The following is a 19,912-nucleotide window of genomic DNA, read 5'->3' on the forward strand; positions in this document are numbered from 1 at the left end:
TTATCGCTCGAATTATTCAATCGTATCAATTTTGTAATCTGTAAGTCCACTTATTGTTAAATTATCTGGTTTTTTTGATCCAAATAAATAATCATGAACAAACAAATTGAATTGTATCATCTTAATGATGAGGAGATGGAATATGAATTGGCCTTGCGCCATGTTACAAATCTAGCCCCATGCTCTAGAAGAGCTAGGGTGGTCAAGTTAAAAGCCCTTGTCCAAGAGGACACCCTTAGAGACACCATTTATGTTAATTCGGAACACGTAATGTAGCCGGAATTGAACATCGAGGTCTGCCAGAGGGCAGTTGTAGAATTGAGAAATCATGTTGATTTAGCCACGCAGAATAGAAACGCCGATCAAATGGCTTGCGCGAAATCGAGATTGCTTCATTACCGGCAAAGATTATCACTGATTCCAGTGGTCGCGAGTTTAGAGGAAACGCGTAGGGTCGTGTGCGAGCTTGTAGAGACGCTGCTAGCTCAGATAGAGTGCGTGAACAGTGCAGTCAATATGGTGCTAAGTGAAACAGAAAACACTAGCCTTTCAACTAGTGTCCCAACCATCCAGGCAGAGAACAGTAGCAGTAGGGATGCCTGCGATGCGTTGACGATTCCACCGAGGCCACAAGCAGCCGGAAATGATGAAGGAGCACGAGCACGGATGCAAGAAGCGGATGTCGAGCCGTCTTCTCTTCCATTCCAAGGAGGCAGACAAGGACAGAGGGACTCGGAGGAAGTAATCATCCGGAGGTCGGGTAGTTCGGCTGGTCTGGCTGCTGTGAACGTTCTGGACGAACTGCGGTTCGACATTCAACAACGACAAAGGAGGCAGCAGCAGTTGAACGACAGCTTTACAAACCGAAGTGGTAGCAATTACGACAGGCGGATGCAGAAGGCGATTCACAATTGGCCTTTCAAGTTTCGAGGCGAAAAGGACACCACGTCCCTCAACATTTTCCTAGACCGAGTGGAGACGTTTGCCAGATCAGAGGGAATCGACGATCAGACACTTCTGGCTTCCATAAAGCACCTGTTGCTTGAAGACGCCCTCGACTGGTACTCCAGAGCACTTGCCCAACGTCGTCTGTATTCCTGGCAAGCATTCAAGCAAGAAATTCGACGGGAGTTTCTGCCAAGCGGGTATGCGCAGATCCTGAGGCTGGAAGCCAGCTTCCGTTTTCAAGGTGCCAACGAAACGTTCGATAAGTTCTTCCGTGACATCTCTACCCTATTCCGCTTCATCGATCCACCACTTACGGAAGAGGAGAAGTTGTTCATAGTCAAGAAAAATATGAACATGGACTATGCAACAATAGTAACAGCAGCTCAGCCTAAGACACTGATGGACCTGGTCAACGTCTGCAGCAACTTCGACGAGACAAGGCTATTACTGAACCAGCAGCGCAGGATTCCGATTCCGCACAACAGCTTACTAGAACCGAATTTCGCAACACCAGCAACAACAAGTCGATCTCAGCCACATCAGCAGCAGCGCTTCGGGAGATTGCAAGCAGTGGAGGCGGACGAGCAGTTGTACGGAGCCACGTCATACTCAGCACCATCGCATCGGCTTCCAATACAACAGCCACGCTTCAACAGAGTACACGCGGTGGAGAACGAGGCCCAGCAAGGTGCGGCTTCAACGTCAGCTATCCAAACTGAAGCAGATCTAGTGGATCCAGAAGAAGCAAACGGTTTGCAAGGGGACTTCAACCAGCTGTACGAGCAAGTTTGTGCCATGAAGCTTCAACTGGAGTGCAGATCGAATCGTTTCAATACAGGACTACAGCAGCAACACTCTCAACAACGACCGGAACAGCGTCAGCAACCGCCTACAACTTCGGCAGGTCAGAACAATTTGGTGAATCGGCAAGGCAGTCAAGCGGAGAACTATCGAATACAACATCCGTTGCAACAGCAAGCTAAATGGGCGCCGCGGCAGCAGCTTCAACGACAGCAGCAGCCTCAACAGCAGCAGCTTCAACAACAGCAGCCTCAACGGCAATTCCAACAGCATTATCAACCACAGCTCCAGAACCAGCAGCTTCAGCAAGCAGGCAGCAACATGTACGATCTAGATCCTGTTCAGCATACAGCGTACCGCCCAGCGCTTTGCTGGAACTGCGATGAGGAGGGGCATAGGTTTCCGGATTGCACGAAGGCACAGGCAATTCTCTTTTGCTACAGATGCGGTCGAAAAGGTTACACGTTACGCAGCTGTCTTGTTTGTAACAGCGAAGCGGAAAACGCCGCAGCGAGGAGGTGGTAGATGGAGGGCCAGATTCTTCGCAACACAGCTATCAACCTTCAATACCTCCCGACTTACTAGACATCAACTCTATCATTATCAATCCCGGACATGACAATCGTCCACACGCCGTTTTGGACGTTCTTGGAAAGAAAGTTACAGCTTTGTTGGACAGTGGCGCAAACTGTTCGTTGTTAGGTGGCAATAAAGCACAGATTGTAGAAGAGCTGGGACTACGAAAAGAAGCATTGAGCGGTGGGATCAAGACAGCGGACGGAACGCCACACCAGATCAATCACTTCACACGTCTGCCAATATCGTACAACAATCGAAGCGAAATCTTGCCGGTTCTTCTCGTGCCTAGCTTGCCAGATTGCGCTATCATGGGCATGAACTTCTGGCAAACGTTTGGCGTCAAGGCAGTGTGCTTCTCGATAATGAACAATGAAATTGAACAAGATGCAGAACCGATGAAGGCGCTTTCACCAGAACAGCAAAAGCGACTAGACCAAGTGGTACACATATTTCCGAAGGCAGAAGATGGTAAACTAGGTAGGACGCAAATCTACGAACATCAAATCGACGTCGGAAATGCGCCACCAAGGAAACAACGGTACTACCCAATGTCGCAGTACGTCCTAGCGGAAGTTAACAAAGAAGTCGACCGAATGCTATCCCTAGACGTGATCGAAGAAGCAGTGTTCTCACCGTGGAACAATCCACTGGTAGCGGTGAAGAAGAAAGATGGCAGATACCGGGTATGTTTAGACGCAAGACACCTGAACTCAATCATGGTGAACGAAGGTTATCCGATACCGCAGATCTCCGCAATCATCAATAACCTCGGAGGATGCTCGTACATATCTTCAATTGACTTGAAGGATGCCTTCTGGCAAATGCCGCTCCAACAAAAGTCACGACCCTTAACAGCATTCACGGTACCATCCCGTGGTCACTACCAATTTAAGGTTGTTCCTTTTGGCATCTGTACGGCAAGTCAAGGACTCGCAAGACTAATGACACATCTTTTCGCGGACATGGAGCCATTCGTCTTTCATTATTTGGACGACATTATTATCTGCTCCAAAACGTTTGACGAACACATAGCAGTTCTTCAGGAAGTGGCAACCAGACTACGTCAGGCGAATCTCACCATTTCTCCGGAAAAATCCAAGTTCTGTCGCCAACGCATAAAATATTTGGGCTACGTTCTCAGTGAAGGAGGATGGAGGGTCGACGAGGAAAAGGTGGAGAGCATCGTCAAATTTCCAGTTCCAAATACACGAAAGGAGGTTCAAAGATTCCTAGGCTTATGCGGATGGTATCGACGCTTCATTCCGGAGTTTTCACGAATTGCTGCACCAATCACGGAACTCACGAAAGCCAAGATCAAATTTCGATGGACAACAGCAGCAGAAGAAGCTTTTCTCAAACTCAAGTCAGCTCTAGTCACCGCGCCAGTACTTGCGATGCCGGACTATACAAAACCGTTCTCAATAGCATGCGACGCTAGCGATGTCGCGATTGGTGCTGTATTGACGCAGGACATCGAGGGAGAAGAACACCCGATCAGTTATTTTTCCCAGAAGCTATCTTCGTCGGAGCGAAAATACACAGTTACAGAAAAGGAGTGCTTAGCAGTTATTCGTGCTATAGAAAAGTTTCGTGGGTATGTAGAAGGGGTACGCTTCGTCGTCTACTGTGACCATTCCGCCCTCAGCTACCTGAAAACTTTAAAGAACCCCACAGCTTTGATGAGCAGATGGCTTTTGAGACTCAACGCGTTCGACTTCGAAATCAGGTACCGGAAGGGCAGCTGCAACACCGTACCAGATGCGCTATCCAGAGTAGTCTGTTCGCTAGTGTTTTCGATTTCCGAGGAGAATGATCCATGGTACAAGAACATCGTCAAGCAGGTGGAACGGAAAGGCGATAAATATCCCGACTTTCGTATCGCAAACAACGAGCTCTACAAAAATTGTCATTGCAAGGACGAGGCTGGTTTAATCACGCATCGATGGAAGAAAGTAGTTCCGGAAAACCACCGAGCAGAACTCATTCGTCGATACCACGACGCACCATCAGCAGCGCATCTAGGCTTCCAGAAGACGTGGCACAAACTACAGCAGCACTATTACTGGCCGAAGATGCAGGACAACGTCGCCCGTTACGTCAAAGCATGCACTACGTGCAAGGCTAGTAAAGCGCCCAATATAAGAATGATGCCGCAGATGGGGAAGCTCAAGCCAGCGAAGGTCCCGTGGGAGCTAATTTCTATCGATTTCGTCGGACCCTTAACCAGATCCAAGAAAGGCAACACTGTGCTGCTAGTAATTGTCGACTGGATCACGAAATACGTCATCGCTCACCCGATGCGAGCAGCTGATTCGAGCAAGATGGTCGAGTTTTTGGAAGAAAAGGTGTTCCTCAAGTTCTCCAGACCAAGGATTATTTTATCAGATAACGGCAAGCAGTTCGAGTCGCAGGTGTTTCGGGCGCTGCTAAGCCGTCACAACATTATCCACATGAAGACCGCTTTTTACGCACCGCAGGTCAACAACGCCGAGCGAGTGAACAGAGTTCTTATCACTTGTGTTCGATCGTTGTTGGAGGAAGATCATCGAGAGTGGGACAAGAATATGGCCGCCATCACCGCAGCCATCAACAGTGCGAAGCACGAATCAACCGGAGTCAGCCCGCACTTCGCCAACTTCGGCAGGGAGCTTCTGTTGCACACGGACCTCTACACTCTGCAGGACTTAAACGTGCCGGACGATCCAAAGGTCGCGCAGGAGATGCGGCTATCCACGATCAACAGGATTCACAAATTCATCCAACAGCGGATTAAGAAGACCCACGAGAAGACAAAGAAGCGCTACGATCTACAAAAGCGGACTGTGTCCTTTCAACCGGGCGAGCTAGTATGGCGCCGCTCGTTTGTTCTTTCTTCGAAGGCGGACCATATCAACAAGAAACTGGACCCCAAATTCATTCCAGCTATCGTTAAAGAAAAGCTGGGAGCCAATCTCTACACTCTGGAGGATGTCGTCACCGGAAAGCGAGGTCGCTACCACGTGAAGGACATCAAACCAGACTAAGTTATTCAAGCTATGTAAGCAACAACGCTGACCACAAGCTCACTCGGAGCACAAAACACGAAATGGAGAAGGCTGTAGGACCAACAACATCATCTTTGAAACCTCGCCCCCAACAACTCGGAGTAAATTATACAGAACTCTTCCATTCGAACAACTCAATGAAGCACAGCTGATGCTAATTCGTCGCTAGGACACCGACGAACACAACGAAGTAGGCGTTCATGAAGGAGACAACGGCCTTGCGCGGGACCAGCGTCGGCTGAATGGACTCTGAGAACTCTGCCAGGAAGTTCGTCAGAATTTGGAGAGGGCTGGCAACCTTGCGTGGGATTGCCGCCACTCATTGTCCAGAATGCAATCCTGTCATCTGAAGCAGCGTAGCAGCGCTGGGGATAGCAGTACTGGTGAGCCACCGTAACCAGGCGCTACACACCATCGCAGAGAACCTATCCAGGTTCGGGATATTGGAATGTTCGGAAATTCAAGTACAGCAGCTCCAAACACCACGTCGCTGCAATTGAAAGGATTGTCAGGACATCAAGAAGAGGATTCAGCACCAGAGAACACAGTTAAGCGAAGAAGTTGTGAGGAGTAGACATCATGACGGCCGCTACTACCATATCGACTCTCTCTCGCTAACTGTCAAAAGCCACACGCCCAAAACCAGCTATGACCACTACCCAAGGTAGTCAACAAGAGCCTAACGAGGTCAAAACACGCCAGTCGTTACTACCACAAACAGGAGATCATCCACCAACCCCAAAAATCTCCGAATCAATACAAAAACTCTTCAGCTATGACCACAGCCAAAGCCTGTCAACCAAGCGCAACAGCGCAGGAAATACCGTTAGGCCGATCGGGAAAATCGTGCATCTGGAAAACGCAGTGAGCAATATCTCTTATCTACCTCCTCGTGAGTACAGTAACAAGTCTAGCTATGTCCGCTACCCAAGGTTGCCAACAAAAGCATCGCCGATGCGAAAAACACATTCATCGTCAGCACCACAACCATCTGCTTTGCTCGACGACTCCGGAAGAAGGGCCCGTCTGAGGGAGCTCATTCGCAGCAGCAGCAACATCCGATTTTGTCCCACTAACACGAACCCTGCTTATTCAGCACAGTATCAACAGGACGAATCAGGACAACACCCAGGGTAGCTTGAAAGAGGTTGCAAGATTCCTGCTGACTTTCTCCTAGTCCGGAGGACCATAGCTGACCAGGCTTCCCAGAAATAAGAAAACCGAACAAGTTCATCCACAAGGAACTCCCGATTAAGACCTCCCGATTAAGACTACCCGATCAAGACTACCCGATCAAGACTACCCGATCAAGACTACCAGATCAAGACTACCAGATCAAGACCATCTTCAATCAACCATGACAACTCCCGATTAAGACTTCCCGATCAAGACTATCTTCAACCAACCATGTCAACTCCCGATTAAGACTTCCCGATCAAGAACATCTTCAACCAACCATGTCAACTTCCCATTACGACTTCCCGATCTAGACGAAATTCTCAAAAGCTATCTACCAACTTTGTCAAGACCACAAGCTATGAGATCACCATCTACCACGGTCCACACCCCAAAATACGCGCAGCGGAACCACAAATTACCCTCGCCTGAAATGGTGTCGACAGTTCAACTGTCCGATTCAGACTTGACCACAAATCACCAACCTCACAAAATGATACATAATGGATCATGCACAGTTGTCAAGGGGGTTGCCAAGGAAATATCAAAAGGAACGCGATCTGGAGGCGCGGTATAACCTCTATTCCGGGCCCTTGGTAATTAAGAGGATTAAATCCCTCTTTTCCTTAGACTTCTGTTGCTTTTAGTATAAACCAGTTAAGTTCCCACCTAAATTTCGTTTGTTAAGTTCTATTTGTAAGATCTAGGTTATTATCTCTATCAATAACCATTTGATTTTGGATTTTCGTATGCTGCTGAGGTGGATGTTATTAAGTGGATTGTTTTAAGGATTCGAAGGAGTTTCTTTCTGCCAGATATACTGGTAATTATCGACACATTTGCCATAACTCGTTGGCTTTGATTTTGTTATAGATTTTGCCAAGACTCGTTGGCGTAGAGATCTAGTTTATTGATTCGTCTTTAGTTTTGAAGAAGCTCACCACTGCAGGGTGAATACAAGTGCGAGGTTTTCTCGACACAGCCGTCGATTTTCATGTCTCCTTCGAACTCCTAGTGGCGTGATTATGAATTTTTCATGGATCCTTGTCATGATCCATGAAAAATTCTACCAAAGCAGCAATGTTGTGTTGCAATTGAATTTATATTTTTCTTTGATAGTCCCTAAATTGATATGATACGAGCAATTGGCATTATTAACTCAATAAAAACCCATCCCCATGTAGATTTTTGGAAGCGTGCACAAAAATAAAATAAAAACCCCAAAAATAAGTGAAATATACTCCGCGTGTAAAAGGAGTGAGTACATTAAAATCAGCGTGCAGAAACCGAAAAAGAAAACAAAACAAAAACGACCGAAACCGCATTGTCGTTTCCGCAACACACCACACAAGTTCGTGGTGGGAAAAATTGTGTGTGTCGCCCGGGAGAAAACCGCGTGGAAGTGTGCCTCGGGGATCTAAACCAAAGGTACGTTGCACCATCATATTTTTGCGTGCGTGATCTAATAAAGGGCATTATTCCAGCCACTACACGGCGAAAAGCCAGGCCAGACCACGTGCAGCCACTGCGGTCCATTCGAGGACGGAGAAGGCATCAAGCCTAAAAAAGGTAACACCTGCAGCGAGGAACCTAACCCGCATTTGCCTAACCCGACTTTTATCCCCCATAGGGTAGCCCCAGCCGGGAATCCTGATCCGGGAGAAGCCAAGAAAGAACGGCAAAAGGGTCGCACAGGCAGGTAATGTGAATTTGAAACAACGTGGCAAGAAATTAATTTCGGCTTTTCGCAGGCGGCCCTTTTTTCCACATCTGCATTCCCTATCTACCATCACTATCGGGACCTCGGTGGCAAACTCCCAGGGTTGGCTAGCGACATCAGTGCTCCAGGAAAAGAGCAACCGACAAGGAGAAGTTGCACCAGCAGTGTTGTTCCTCTTCGGTGCGCCAGGGCGGTCGGTTTTGAAGAAGAGCATCTTCAGTGGTTCGCGATAGGAGCTCCCGGTGATAAGCAACTGCAGTCGGAAGGAAGACGAGCAGGAGAAGTTCAACCAGCGCTAGCAGATTGTCGCTCCGTGCGAAGAGCGGCAGGAAAAGGGGAAGAAGCAGCTACTACTGGACCCCAGACGGCGCTGCAGGTAGGAGGGCGTCCGAAAACGGAAGCAACAGCACCAGCGGTGCTATTCCATCAGTGCGCCAGGTGGCGCAGAGTGGCTATAAGCAAAACAGCACCAGTTGTGCTATTCAGGTGGCGGCGGAGGTGGCCGAAACCGAAACAACCGCCGTGCGTATCCATCGGTGCGCCAGGAGAAGGAGATTCTAAGGAAGAATCGGCATCTGTTGTGCTTCACTGTCGAAGCGCCGGGCGTCAAGCGGTCAAAAGGAGGGCGCAGTACCACTAGTGCCCACAGGTGGCACTCTCGAGCGAAGATCGGAGGAGCCGCTCGCAGGCAATCTTCAGATCCAGTTCCAGCTGGAAAATTGCCGGCGCACATCAGCAAGTGTTCTGGGCGAACATCAAGCGGAAGGGAAGCAGCTACGCGAAGACACATCCGCATCGTTGCAAGGGCGACGTGTCGTCGAGCAGGCGTGATCAACACGGGGCGAATGCCCACAGGAGGAGATCCCTCCAGGGACGACGATATGAAAAGCGGTAAGTGCACGCAAAGCGGGGAAAAGTGGGAGAGTTGAAAACAAAATGCCACAATATGACCTAAAATTTAGAGAAAATTCATCTTCTAATTTAAGTGGCGTCGACCACAATTAGCCTCCATAACAGAATGATGCAACACCAGCAGGGACCTCAAAGGCCTCTTTGACGAATGCAGTTTTTTCAGAATCAACTTCCCAGCCAGGATTGTTTGAGTTGACTGACATTCTGAATGGAATTTTTTCGTTTTTCAACGTTTCTGAATCCATCAAAAGCATTGTAACAACAATGCTTCCTGTAGTAAAGACATTTTTGAAGCAATTGATGCAAACTTGGCCCCTCATTTCAATGTTTATCTCTCTCGATGGCTAATTTACGCCCAGAGGTCGGGGATATCACTGTTATACAGTGGAATTGTCGTAGTTTAGTTCCTAAACTGGATCCGTTCAAATTTCTTCTTCATGAAACTAGTTGCGATATTTTTGCCCTTTCAGAAACATGGCTTTCTTCTCAATCAAACATCTCATTCCACGATTTTAACATTATCCGTTTGGATCGCAACGATTCTTATGGAGGGGTGCTTTTGGGGATCAATAAGCGCCACTCCTTTTACAGAATCCACCTCCCTTTATCAGGAGGAATTGAAGCTGTTGCATGTCATATAACTATAAGAGGTAAGGACTTATGCGTTGTCAGTTTGTACTGGCCTCATAGAGTTGCAGTGGATCGAAATCACCTAGAGGACCTGTGCTCAGTGCTTCCTGAGCCAAGGTTGATCCTGGGTGACTTCAATTCACATGGAACTGTCTGGGGAGAACAAACTGACGATTGTCGTTCCACTCTTATTTATGACATTTGTGACAGTTTCAATTTAACAATTTTGAACACGGGTGAAAAAACACGGGTACCTAAACCCCCTGCAAGACCAAGTGCAATTGACCTCTCACTCTGCTCAAATTCACTATCATTGGATTGCCAGTGGAAGGTAATCCCTGATCCCAATGGTAGTGATCACTTGCCAATCAAAATTACAATCACCAATGGGGCCAGCACTTCAAATTCAACAAATATGGCATATGACCTTACAAGACACATCGATTGGAAAAAGTACTCGGACGAAATAACAGATGCCATTAATTCTATGAATGTTTTACCTCCTTTGGAGGAGTATCACTTTCTTTCACGTTTGATCCATGAAAGTGCACTTTGCGCTCAAAAAAAAACCCATCCCAGATTCATCTGTTCTTCGAAGGCCCCCAAATCCATGGTGGGACCAGCAGTGTTCCAAGCTTTATAAGGACAAATCAAAAGCATTCAAAGATTTTCGAAAACATGGAACCCTCGTCCTTTTTGAATCATATGTTTCCCTTGAAAATCAGTTCAAAAAATTGATCAAAGGGAAGAAAAATGCGTATTGGAGGAATTTTGTGGGTGGTTTATCACGGGAAACATCCTTGAGTACCTTATGGAAAGTGGCACGAAGCATGCGCAATCGATCATCTACAAATGAAAGTGAAGAAAACACACATAGATGGATATTAAACTTTGCACGGAAAGTCTGCCCAGATTCTACACCTGTACAAAAAATAATCCGGAACGTGCCTCCTGATAGGTGTGGTCTGGATTCCAGCTTTTCGATGGTCGAATTTTCACTTGCCCTCCTCTCTTGCAACAATTCAGCTCCGGGAATTGATAAAATCAAATTTAACTTGTTGAAAACCTTCCGGACGCCGCCAAGTTTCGCTTGTTAAATTTATTTAATCAATTCTTGGAGAACAACATTGTTCCCCAAGAGTGGAGAGAAGTGAGAGTTATCGCTATCCAAAAGCCCGGAAAACCAGCGTCCGATGCGAATTCGTACCGTCCAATAGCGATGTTGTCTTGTATACGCAAGTTGATGGAGAAAATGATTTTGTTTCGTTTGGATAAATGGGTAGAAGCAAATGGTCTCCTTTCAGATACTCAATTTGGGTTCCGAAGGGGCAAAGGGACAAACGATTGTCTTGCTTTGCTGTCTTCAGAGATACAAATGGCGTACGCAAAACGTGAGCAAATGGCTTCAGTGTTTCTAGACATAAAGGGAGCTTTTGATGCAGTTTCAATAGAGGTGTTGTCAGACAAATTGCACTCCCGGGGTCTGCCTCCTCTATTGAACAACATCTTATACAGCTTGCTTTGTGAGAAACATCTGAACTTTGCTCACGGAGATATTGCAATTAGAAGAACCTCCTACATGGGCCTCCCACAGGGTTCATGTTTGAGTCCACTTTTGTACAACTTTTACGTAAATGACATCGACAGTTGTCTCTCTGAAGGCTGCACTCTAAGACAACTTGCAGATGACGGCGTGGTGTCTGTCACAGGTTCTACTGAGTCTCATCTGCTCAGACCTTTACAAGATACTTTAAACAGATTGTCATCCTGGGCTTTGGGGCTTGGGATTGAGTTTTCTCCTCAGAAAACGGAGATGGTTGTTTTCTCTAAGAAACATAGACCTGCTCAACCTAAGCTTCAACTTCTAGGCCGAACGATCACTCAATCGAGGTGTTTTAAGTATCTTGGGGTTTGGTTTGATTCCAAGTGTACTTGGAGAGCCCACATTGAGTATCTGAAAGGAAAATGCCAACAAAGAATGAATTTTCTCCGTTCAATCACTGGCACCTGGTGGGGAGCCCATCCAGAAGATCTTTTAAAATTGTATCGAACAACTATTCTCTCAGTGATGGAATATGGTAGCTTCTGTTTCCAGTCAGCTGCCAAAACTCACCTCCTCAAACTCGAGCGTATCCAATACCGTTGTCTTCGCATCGCTTTGGGCTGTATGCCCTCAACGCACAACATGAGTCTTGAAGTTTTGGCAGGAATACTCCCTTTGAAAGATCGATTCAATCTACTATCACTTCGGTTCCTCATCAGCTCGACCACAAGAAACTGGAGTGCCTCAAGGCTCAGTAATCTCTCCAACACTTTTCCTACTGGTGATTAATACAGTTTTCGAACACATTCCCAGAAATATTAGAATATTAATTTATGCAGATGATATCTTGTTGATCTGTGGAAGTAAATTTGCAGCTATTTGCCGCAAAAATTTACAAAAAGGAATTGATGCTACAATGAAATGGGCAGAGAAAAATGGATTTTCAATTAATGCCAGGAAAAGTACGCTATTACACACATGTTCCGGTACCAAAGGTCGCCATCACTTTTTCAGAATGAAAATGCTCAAAGCAAACGGTGTGGAAATACCAAGGAAAAGAAGTACTAGAATATTAGGAATAAACATAGACCAAAATGGAAATGCCAATTCACACATCAAAACAGTTAAAGTTGATTGCGAAGCAAGGATTCGATTTCTTAAAGTTATTAGCAGATTTGGTAGTCGCGAAACTCTCTTAAAAATTGGATTTGCAACTGTAATAGCAAAATTATTTTATGGATGGGAATTTTTCGAGCCTCAAGAAATCCTCCAACTGAAAGCAACCTACAATAATATGCTAAGAACAGTATCAGGAGCTTTCTACACAACGCCAATAAAAGCTTTGTATGTAGAAAACGGAGTATTGCCATTCGAATTTCTCGCCGTGGAAAACTGGGCGAGAAAGGCCATCTGGATATCTGAAAGAGTCAACTACAATGAAAATTATATACTAAACAGAGCAAACTCCCTTCTTGAAAACCTCACCAACCACAAAATTCCCCCTATTCTAAAGCTCCACACAGAAAATGGTAAAGAATGGAAAAACGGCGCATTAAACATCGATTGGACCATTAAACGAGAATTTAAAACTGGAGGGAACAAAAAATTAGCTACATCACTTTTTGCAAATCTCAAAAACAATAAATACAATTCCATAACAGAATTGTTTACTGATGGTTCACTAGCCAATGGAAAAGTTGGTATTGGTATATTCAGTTCTATGGAGAGGAATATTTCAAAACAGTTACCAAACACGTTTTCTATATTCTCGGCGGAAGCAACAGCGATCAAATTGGCAATCCAGCAAGCAACCACACCTACAGTAATTTACACCGACTCGGCAAGTGTTTTAACAGCTCTTGAAAGCGGTGTGAAGCATCCAATAATTCAAAGCATTCAGAAACACAAATATTTGAAAAATGTTACGCTAGTATGGATTCCAAGTCACGTCGGCATCATTGGAAACGAGAAAGCGGATCAACTTGCCAATTTAGGACGAGATGGAGATATGCTATTGATGAACACGCCTAAAGCGGACGCGCTTAAATGGGTACGACATCAATTATGGAAAACACATGGAGTTAACTGGAGGAACGAACAGGATATCGCGTTAAGGGAAGTCAAATCGATAACGGGAAAATGGACTGACGTTGGAACAAGGAAGGAGCAGAAAATATTGACCAGGCTAAGAACTGGTCACACTATGATAACTCACCAACATATACTGGAAGGAAAAGAGACACCCATATGCTTAACTTGTGGAGTGATAATAACTGTGAAACATCTTCTTTTGGAATGCCGAAAATATTCAACAATAAGACAGAGTATATTACCGGAAGGAGGGCTAGAAGTGATACTGCAAAACAACAAAGAAAGTGAAGAAAAGCTGATAAGATTCCTAAAGATAAGTGAATTGTACAGTGAAATTTGATAAAAAAATTGTAAAAATGTATTTTTGAAATCCGAGGGTGAAAACTTTAGGTTAATCCCTCTTTAAATAAACGATACAAAAAAAAAAAAAAAAAAAAAAAAATCAGGTGTGAGGTCATGAACCCACTGGTGATTGTAAATTTTGACAGGCTACTTGAGCAAAATTTTCAAACCAGGTTTATGTCTATATACCATGTCCTCATGTCAATGCAGGTAAACCCTTCTTCATTCTCTCCAACTCGTGTTTGTAGCCCAGACTACGATCATTCTTCTGTCCAGTTTGATTTGTCTATGCAGCAGGAAATTTGTGGAATCCCGGTCCCTCATCGCTCCCTTCTGATTCCAAGAATTTTCGAAGCTAAATATAGACACGTCGATGCTGATAAAATGTACTTTACTGATGGATCACTTACAGAGGAATCAACAGGATTTGGAGTGTTCAACGAAATATCTAGCGCCTCTTACAGCCTCGAGTCACCATGCTCTGTGTATATAGCAGAGTTAGCAGCTATTCATTGTGCTTTGGACAGTATAGCTTCAAGGCCAGTTGGGCACTACTTTATTGTAACGGATAGTCTGAGTTCTGTTCAAGCAATCCACTCAATAAAACCGGGAAAGCACTCGCCATACTTCTTCGAGAAGATACGGGATAGTTTGAGTGCTTTATCAAAACGTCGCTTTATCATCACCTTTGTTTGGGTTCCCTCTCATTGCTCGATAGAGGGTAATGAGAAGGCAGACTCTCTGGCAAAGGTGGGGGCGATGGAAGGCGACACGTACCAGCGTGAAATTGCCTTCAACGAATTTTACTTTTTAGTTCGAAGAAACTCTCTTGTCAACTGGCAGCGCAAATGGGACGAGGATGAGTTGGGTCGGTGGCTGCACTCGATTATCCCAAGGGTAAGCCTTAAACCATGGTTTAATAGATTGGACCTGAGTCGAGATTTTATTCGTATATTTTCCCGACTCATGTCCAATCATTATTCCTTAGACGCGGTACTCTATCGTTTGAATATTGCTAGCAGCAATTTGTGTAGTTGCGGCCAAGGTTACCATGACATCGAGCATATTGTTTGGTCGTGCGAGGTCCATCTTGTCGCCAGAACGAATTTCATAGACTCCCTTCGGGCCCGAGGAAAACCACCCTATGTTCCAGTGAGAGATGTGCTGGGGGTGAGAGACTTGGACTACATGTTCGAAATATATCTTTTCCTAAAAGCTATTGATCTTCGTCTATAATTTCTTCTTATTTTCATATTTCCCTATCTATCTTCTTTTTTCTTTTAAAGTGAACTAGATATAAGCACACAATTGTTATCAAACAAAACGAGTTTGGCTCCTTAAAGCCTAAAGGTATGAGCCGTTTCAAATAAAGAATTTAAAAAAAAAAATAAATGGAAAATGGCTCAATGAATAAATGCTTTTAAAATTTAAATCTGAGTCACATTATGGCAAAAGAAAATAACATTGAATCAAATGAAACTGTTTTTTTTAATCAAAGCATTAATATTTTGAATCAAAGTTTTTCCAAAAGAAAAATTCTTTGAAATGCAAAAAAACCGTATATAATAGCGAAATAGCGATTAATTTTTAAGATAATTTTCCATTATGCAAACGCACGAAACTTCAATTTTTTTTTTCTCAGTTTGGTTTTGACAGTTCTCTCTAGTGTGTTTGGAGACATCTGGTGGCCCAACCAAAAAACAATAGGTGCTAAACGATCGTTGGGAATTTTATACAAGTTTCGTGGGCTAGCTTGCACGTCTGTTATCTGTGCTATTATGCTTATGCTTATGCTTATGCTTATGATACATACACAGCCAGAACTTGTCTGCATCCCGGTGAGCCGTAAAAGTACATTTACGACTCATCTTTACAAGGCCGGGCCCACTGTGCTGTATTGGACGCAGAGACAACTGGAACACAGGTAGGAAGAAACGTGGACAACAGTACCATACGTTCCATGGTTATAGAAATACAATTTCGTTAACGTTGGGAGCACATAGCTAAAATTTAATATGCTCCTTGGTGTTGGTTACTGGAGCTACCGTCTTCAGTGGCTGGAAATGAGGTTTTTGTGCACAGAAAAACAAAACTATTTAAAATAAATCTTTTTTTTCGGTAATTTCAAAGATTCTAAAATTTACATTCGGTTAAATAGGTTTTCAAATGATAATCAATGAAATTAATAGTTGAGATTTTCTGTGCCCCATCATCTCTGATCTTTGATCTTGGTTATAGCGCCTTTTCTCGCTCTTGAAACGAAATTTGAAAGAATAGGGAATAATGATTAGTGTTATCACTAAACTTTTCTAAATGAACTGTTTCGAAAAGTTTAGTGGTGAAAAGAAGAAGTTTTTCATCAATTTACTTTACCTTTCAATAGTCTGCAATGAAACATTTCTTTTTTTACATTACATTATTCGTATACGTATGCTATTCAACCTTGTTCAAAACTGATGACTGGAAAAGAGTTTCATAAAATCAGCAATGATTGGGTTTACCAATCAAAAATCACAACTTCAAATTCGAAGAATATTATTGAGGTAAAAAAAAGAAAAATAGAACATTATATCGTCATCTATATGATATTTTCGTCGTCTGTGTACTTCTTTTATTAAGTAAGATATTGATTTAAATAGCATTTTAAGTCTGAATTTTGAAAACCTAAACAAATGCTTACCAAGATAATCTTCCTGGGATTTTTCGAATGTGGAAAAAATCATTTAAACAAAATACTTAGCTTTGGATGCGCAAAGGCAACCGAACAGCAAACTGCATCCCATCAAGGCAAGCCGGTTAGCAAGCATGACAAAACAGGCACCACAAAACCAAGACGACGACAGCACAACATGATTTTGAATTAACGATCCGACAAGTTTTTTTTTCCGGATTCGCAAAAACTGATTCAAATGCTCCTTGACTTAAATTTTATAACTAACGGAATAAGACTTCCCTGAACACTTCGCGGATAGTCATTAACAATTTCCAATCATTACAAAAGTTCAGGAAAACAAACAAACCGCTTCAATTGGCCTCGCAAGCTCTCAATCGCTTTCATTTTTTCATTTTGAGGAAATCACTTCGAACTATTCTTCAATACTGCCGCCTCAGTAAACTTTTTAAATTCTTCTTTATTTCGGAACACTATTTCGCCGATTACAAAATAAATAGAGGGATAGAAACAGAACAACAGCGGAAAACACGAAGCACACGAGAACCACATTTCTATAAACCCAGCACGAGCCCATAATCATAGCATTTCCAGTGAATTTGAAATAAATCATATATCCTGCTAGGTAGTATTTCTTCGCTAACACGAAAAACTTTCTGAATTTATCGAATCTCACTCAAACAATAAACAAAATTTGAAAATTTTCATTTTCCTCGGACACTCAAACGCTAAAATTAGCACAGGCGAAAAAAAAAACACGACCGCACTCGACCAAGGCTTGCTTCGCACGTCTGTTATCTGTGCTATTAAATAAAAAATCTCCCTTTACTACTACTAATTAATAAATGTTTATTCTTCTAACTTTTGTTCGGTGTTTTTCATTTCCTCAAGTTTGGCTGCTTTCTGGCGGTTTCTCCAGGCAGTCATATATGTTCTCGGATGGATGGGAAGAAGTCCTGCAACACCTAGAAATAAAAACGAACGTCAATGAAAAGCGTTTTTAAGTTCAATAATAATCTTTCAAATCGTTACCTAACAGTTCGGCCACACCAGATGTTATGTGAGCCCCACTACCCAACCAGTAGCGCACGCGTTCAAAATTAAAAGAAGCCAACTTTTCGTTATACTCATTCGGAATCGGATCATACGTTCCAAGCTGCTCGATAACCGGCTGATATTGATCCTTACGGCGCTGAAAGTTTAGTATAATGGCATTTAATACTGTACGGGTCCTTACATAAAATCCAATTACCTCCATTACAACTATGTGGTAGAAGGGACGATTAGTACAACCTTGCCTGGCAAAACGTATTATCTTTGCCGATCGTGCCCAAAAACGTCCGGTCCCACTAGCGGGAATAAGAGACATGCTGGTTGAATTTCAATAATTAGAAAACAATTTTAATATTTGAGTGAGTTTTAATGTTTATTTATGTTTTGAACCCGGGGCGGCCACATTTATTTGAATTGTCAAACTTATGTCGAGCACAGTCGACATACACACAAAATAAAGAGCAATCAATTTTGAAAAGTAGATCAAAAAATTTAAACAAGTTCATTGGAAATTACGAAGCTTAGGGCAACTGTATCCGTGGTTCAAACAAAATGTTAAGATTGGATCTAATTTCATTGGTCCAATTCTCGCATAAATCAGACCCAAGAATAGCCCACGGATAGAGCTGCTCTTACGATAACGTTTCAGCTAAACAACTGTCGCTGAAAAAAAAAAAGAGTGCTCTCTGATATAAATCTGACATTTTTATACGGTTTAATTTTCCATAAGATGCTAGTAGAAAAACGATTAGCTTTAAAAGATCATTTCATTTAAAAAATATTTTGTTAGTTTTTTTAAATTTTTCATCCATCATGGTTTCAGAATTTCAAGCCTTTCAGCTGATATCTGCATTGTAATGATGAGAAAATATCAAACACGACTAAAAGCATATACACGCAGAAAAAGAAAGGGGGTTGGTTTCGACAAAACGTTTTGTTGATTAATTTTATACTATGAATGCAGATTTTTCGATAGTTTTCACAAAAAAGCTGAATTCAAATAAAAGCAAAATATTGTTATTCATACACTCAGATTTTTTATTACTTTCATTTGAAATCTGGTTGGTTTTAAAACGAAATGAAGTTTGTTTTAATTAACGTGTGACTTTTAAACGTGAAGTTAAAAAAAAAAAAAAGTGCGCGGAAAATTTGTTTATTTTTTAACTTCAAAGAGGAATGGTACTGGCAGTGGAGGTCTTGTCCGCATTCCTGAAGAAACTTTATACTTCGGTTACGGTAAGATGTTTGTTATTTTAACGTAATTAAGGATTCAAATTTTTTATCACACATTTTGTTTTCAGAAAGATGAACGGCAGGCGGGCCCTAAAAGGTGGGATTATTGCATTCCCCATCTTTTCTGGAAGTTCCTACCATTACCACAAAGGTGTTTGCGGTAACTTAATCCGTATCCTATCGATCGGTGAAAATGTTTTCTCCAGAAGGCAGCAGAATTCCAGGTAGATTAACTAGTAGTTTTTGCAGTTCGTGAATTAAGTTTAAAAAACGATTTTCTTCGCGCCCCCAGGTATGCCGTCGCCGTTAATTCTCACCGGTAGAAAAAAAAGGCAGCTGGAAGCGTACCGTTGCTGGCCGGAGGCTGATAAGGCTAAAAAAGATGCGTTGGACTAGCCAGCTCGGAGATCGCAGACTAGCCATTCCCCTGCGCAGAACGGTTCTTTCCTGAAGCAGGCAATACGCAGTGAGCTCATCGTTTGCATGCATGTACCTAGCAGATCCAAGAAGAATAAAATGAACTATTTCGTCGTTATTACAAAGTGTTAATTTCGATGTTTTTCATAAATTCCGAAAATCCCTTAAACTATAAAAATGAACTTGAAAACAAAATGTTCTGCTTTCATTTTAATTGCTTTTAAATAACCTATTTCGAACCTTGAAACTGTTATTATATTGAACCGGGTATTCATTCTCTTGATCCCAAAAGGTTTTATTCGTTTTACCCAAAAAAATATTTATTACGATAGAAATTTTGATTCATTTTTAAAAAGGGTGTATTTCATTTCCAATCAAACGATAAGTTTAAATTAAATCGATATTTTCAGTCAAAGTTATCAAAAATATATTTGTGCATTTTCCCAACCAAAATTTTTATTATTTTCGGCCGTAATCTTATTGTTTTTAAAATATATTTTTCTGCGTGTAATGTTTAATTGTTGCGAATTTCCGTTTCCGTAACATAAGGCTGTGCTTCGAACGTCCAAAGTACAAAAGGTTCCTAATCGCGACGAGAAGCAGAACAAAACCGTGCCAGGAAGTTGTACCTCAACATGCTGCATCATGAACGACGAAACATATGTGAGGGCGACTTCAAACAGATCCCCGGCAACCTGACCCAGGACACGATGAACGGACAGGTGTACATGAAAGAGTGCCTCCAGAAGCGG

The 19,912-nt window shown here is 43.0% G+C and overlaps 3 protein-coding genes and 1 long non-coding RNA gene across 5 annotated transcripts; 3 read left to right on the forward strand and 1 right to left on the reverse strand.

The window, feature by feature from the left end:
* The first annotated feature begins 516 nt into the window (after positions 1–516).
* On the forward strand, positions 517–8,225 carry LOC129752544 (uncharacterized). Its single transcript, XM_055748318.1, has 4 exons — positions 517–2,172; positions 2,241–7,976; positions 8,033–8,117; positions 8,184–8,225. Exons 1-2 carry the CDS (start codon positions 517–519, stop codon positions 5,349–5,351), a joined length of 4,767 nt encoding a protein of 1,588 aa, XP_055604293.1. The 3' UTR covers positions 5,352–7,976; positions 8,033–8,117; positions 8,184–8,225.
* A 5,691-nt stretch (positions 8,226–13,916) lies between these two features.
* Positions 13,917–16,050, forward strand: LOC129757670 (uncharacterized). 2 transcript variants are annotated; one of them, XM_055754953.1, is made up of 2 exons: positions 13,917–14,956; positions 15,073–16,050. In XM_055754953.1, exons 1-2 carry the CDS (start codon positions 13,964–13,966, stop codon positions 15,073–15,075), a joined length of 996 nt encoding a protein of 331 aa, XP_055610928.1. In that variant the 5' UTR covers positions 13,917–13,963; the 3' UTR covers positions 15,076–16,050. The 2 variants fall into 2 exon arrangements, with proteins under 2 accessions (XP_055610928.1, XP_055610929.1); XM_055754954.1 differs by having other exon boundaries at positions 13,917–14,683; positions 14,809–16,050.
* Positions 16,051–17,281: 1,231 nt separating this feature from the next.
* Positions 17,282–17,941, reverse strand: LOC129756880 (probable 28S ribosomal protein S16, mitochondrial). Its single transcript, XM_055753924.1, has 3 exons — positions 17,710–17,941; positions 17,490–17,649; positions 17,282–17,422 (listed from the first exon to the last, which is right to left on the reverse strand). Exons 1-3 carry the CDS (start codon positions 17,824–17,826, stop codon positions 17,307–17,309), a joined length of 393 nt encoding a protein of 130 aa, XP_055609899.1. The 5' UTR covers positions 17,827–17,941; the 3' UTR covers positions 17,282–17,306.
* A 698-nt stretch (positions 17,942–18,639) lies between these two features.
* Positions 18,640–19,270, forward strand: LOC129750786 (uncharacterized). The gene is made up of 3 exons (XR_008738488.1): positions 18,640–18,746; positions 18,812–18,967; positions 19,036–19,270. It is a non-coding gene; the product is annotated as an uncharacterized LOC129750786 (long non-coding RNA).
* Positions 19,271–19,912: the final 642 nt, after the last annotated feature.

Source organism: Uranotaenia lowii, chromosome 3 (genome assembly GCF_029784155.1).
Source record: "Uranotaenia lowii strain MFRU-FL chromosome 3, ASM2978415v1, whole genome shotgun sequence".
Lineage (NCBI taxonomy): Eukaryota > Metazoa > Arthropoda > Insecta > Diptera > Culicidae > Uranotaenia > Uranotaenia lowii.